Source organism: Hordeum vulgare, chromosome 2H, assembly GCF_904849725.1.
Source record: "Hordeum vulgare subsp. vulgare chromosome 2H, MorexV3_pseudomolecules_assembly, whole genome shotgun sequence".
Classification (NCBI taxonomy): Eukaryota; Viridiplantae; Streptophyta; class Magnoliopsida; order Poales; family Poaceae; genus Hordeum; species Hordeum vulgare.
The window spans coordinates 495222591-495225954 of NC_058519.1; the positions used below are offsets into that span (position 1 = coordinate 495222591).

The 3364-nt window shown below is 49.5% G+C and overlaps 1 protein-coding gene across 1 annotated transcript; it reads left to right on the top strand.

Moving 5' to 3' along the window:
- The first annotated feature begins 1326 nt into the window (after nt 1-1326).
- LOC123430332 lies at nt 1327-2182 on the top strand. The gene has a single exon (XM_045114199.1). The coding sequence runs from the start codon at nt 1496-1498 to the stop codon at nt 2036-2038; it is 543 nt and encodes a 180-aa protein (XP_044970134.1). The 5' UTR covers nt 1327-1495; the 3' UTR covers nt 2039-2182.
- The last annotated feature ends 1182 nt before the right edge of the window (nt 2183-3364 follow it).

The window sequence follows — 3364 nt, forward strand, 5'->3', positions numbered from 1 at the left end:
ACACTTCCAGAGATGGCAACCACAACGTGGTCTTGTATTGCCATCTCTTAAAGTCCACACCGGTAAACTTGTCCGGCCTCAACGCATCAGATAGATGTCCCATGTTTAACTCAGGAAATTGCCTATAACAATAATTAGGTTTTTGGATTGTTGAGTAAATAGACATAATTTCCATGATTAATTCCAGAATATGAAGCATGAGGATACTAGCTACTAACATGTGAAACTCTAACATACTAGATGCAGTAGACAACATGAATAGCAGCAACACAGTATAGCAAAACATGTACGCATCTAACATGTTTATCAGGCCAACGGGAACACGATGCACGTACCAAACGTTTGTAGATGAAGCAGATGTGTTCGGTGCAGCTATGTTGTTGACGATGACGTTGGCGATGACGAGACTAAGTAGACGACACTTGAGGCGGCAGTACGCAGCACCGCCCGACATGCTAAGTAGACGACCCGTTGTGGAAGCAGCGAGTAGTCACGCAGAGGGCTTCCCAAAAATTTAATTTGCCCTCTCCCATACAGGATCACAAAGTCCACTGGTTCCGGAGACCTGCTCTCCCGTTCGCTAGTGGACGTCGTCGCTCGGGATGGAATAGACTACGGTGGCGGCGCAAGGAATGAGGAGTGGCAAAACCCTAGATTGGTTTCGGTGTGTATACAACGTCCACGGCGCGTGCCTTTTATAGTGCGGTTCGGAAAACCCTAACATGTGCGACGTGGCCCACGCCGCACATCCGAGTCGGTTGCAGCAGACGATTCGGGAGCGACCCTAACCGAGCCAGGTGTGACGCCTCCGTCACGACTACGAATTCAGTTTTCCAAAACAGCAAAATAAAGAAAAATGTTGTCTCGGCTCGAGGCTCAAATTCACGAAACGCGATCGGGTCGGGTCGAGCGGCGGAGGAGGAGGATAAGGAGTGCGCGAGGGGCTCTCCTCCTCTCACTCACTTACAAGTGCTACAACACTCCACCTTATAAGGTGGTGTACATCTCCTCCAACTTTTCATGTGGGACGAAACTTTTCACTCCCACCACTTGCTTGTGCACATGGATCACTTTAAGATTTCAGAATTTGCTAGTTGGGCTGCCACAAATATGGGCCAAATTCTAACAATCTCTAGATTCGTTCATCTGCTAGTCTGGTAGGATGCAAGGGATTAATAGTCTGATCCCTAGCGGTGCCCATTTAAAAACACTGAAGATCACCTTCAATAATTATGTAGTACATTTATGACTAGTTATGAGAAATGTGTGCACTGGTCCACCTTCATGTAATTAAGATCGAGAATCCATTGCCATAATATTTGCATATTAGTTGCCTTATCATTAAGAGGATCCATTTATAAGCAAAATACAGCCACCTACAGAAGATTTGATCTCGTATTTATTCCCTTTGCCTACAAGATGTACAAGCCAGTGCACGAGCCGAAGCCAGCAAAAACTCAATCCTAAGTTCCTAACCAAGCTAAGAGCGCACACCATGGCAGCCAGGCTCCTCCTCCCCTTGCTCATCATCCTTCTCGTTGGCTCCCACGGGGCGTTTGCCTCCGTGGAGGAGACGTGCGCGAAGGCGATGGAGGGATCTGAGCGCAAGAACCTCAAGTCCTTCTGCGTGACGACGCTCCAGGCGGCGCCGGGGAGCGCCTCCGCGGACGCGAAAGGGCTGGCCGTGATCGCCACGAACCTGACGCTGGCCAATTACACGGCGGCGGTGGCCACAATCAAAGAGCTGCAACGGCGCGGGGGCTGGTCGGACAAGCAGCAGGCCGCGCTGGGCACGTGCCGCCGCCGGTACATCGAAGCGCTCAACGTGGTGCACAGCGCCGTCCACTCGCTTGCCACCGGGCGGAAGCAGGCGTACGTGGCCGAGATGGGCGCCGTTAGGAGGTCCGCCACCGACTGCGCCGACGCGTTCGGCGGTGGCGCCCCAGCGGCGAAAGGGGAGGAGGCGCCTCTGCGCAAGCTGAACGACAACGCGGAAAACCTGACCACAATGGCCATGTTGATCGTGATCACGCTGTAGCGGGCACATGGTACGTAGATCTTGCCGTACGTGATCAGCGTCAGGCGGACCAGTCGTAACTGAATGTGTGATTTGACTTGTTTGTGCCGTAAAATTCATGTTTGCTTGCTATCTTGGGATTTTCTTAGCTCATACATATGTTTTTGTCCCTCTCCATGCTGCCTGCCCGTGAATAAGATGTTGTGGACGGCATTCTGTACTTCTGTAGAACTGTAGGGGAGGCCCCGGGTCGCTAGCTTGTGAAACTGGCAAGCTCTAACGGACCCAATGCAATCGTATCTGTTGATCGAGGCAGAAGAGCGGTCCAGTCACGCACATCTCGTGAAGCTAAATTCCAACATCGAATTGATGCACATCTCGTGAAGCTAAGTTCCAACACCGAAGTGATACTATAAAATTGGGTCGCGATAACACACGGTAGGCGTTAAGGAATCTTACCACACATCTCGTGTGGTATCTAAAAAAACCAGCCCACATGTCTATGTGTGGGCCAATCAGATAATGCCCACATGTCCGGTCTCCTGTTTTATGGTGCCGTCCAGACGCCTACGTGTCGGCAAAACAGGTAACACCCACATGCCCACATGTCCGATCTCCCACACCACGATCCCGTATGCCCGTGTGACATTCAACACGCGTCCTTACCTCCGAACCTGTCCGGCCTCTCTTCTATGTTTGTTTAACTACAATTGTCATGGTTGCTGAACAACAGTTACCATGTCTCGACAAGTACAATTGTCATGATTGTTCAACTGCAGTCGTCATGTCTGAACAAACTGCAGTTGCCATCACATGTCAAGTGCAGTTGTTATTTATGAATAACTGCAACTGTTGCCATGTATGGCCTGATCTACCACAGTTGCCATAATTTGAAAACTTTAGGAGTTGCCACCTACTAACACTAGGAAGTTGCCATATAACACTTGAAAGACAAGGCAAAAATAATATCTTGGAGTTGTCATATGCTTCTAAGCACACTAGGCAGTTGCCACACAAACACTACAAAAAAGACATGACAAAATAACATACTCGGGTAAGAGAGGTAGTTGTTATCTTCTTACAAGGACACTAGGGAGTTGCCATGTACCTAAAAAAACAATGCAACTCACAGTGGAGTGTGCGAGAGGAGACGGGTGGCGATCGTGCAGACGTGTGGACGTGAAATAGGCGTGTGGGCGAATTGATAAATGACCACACACTATCTCATCTGTGTCCATGAAAACAGGTGTATGGACGAACTGATAAACGTCCACACACCAGCCCCAGTCCTACGTTGCATGGAAAATCTGACAAAAATTGTCAAGATTCGTGCAACCACAAACGAAC

Excerpts from the sequence above, each read along its gene's own strand:
- LOC123430332 (XM_045114199.1), top strand. The coding sequence starts at position 1,496 with ATGGCAGCCAGGCTCCTCCTCCCCTTGCTCATCATCCTTCTCGTTGGC.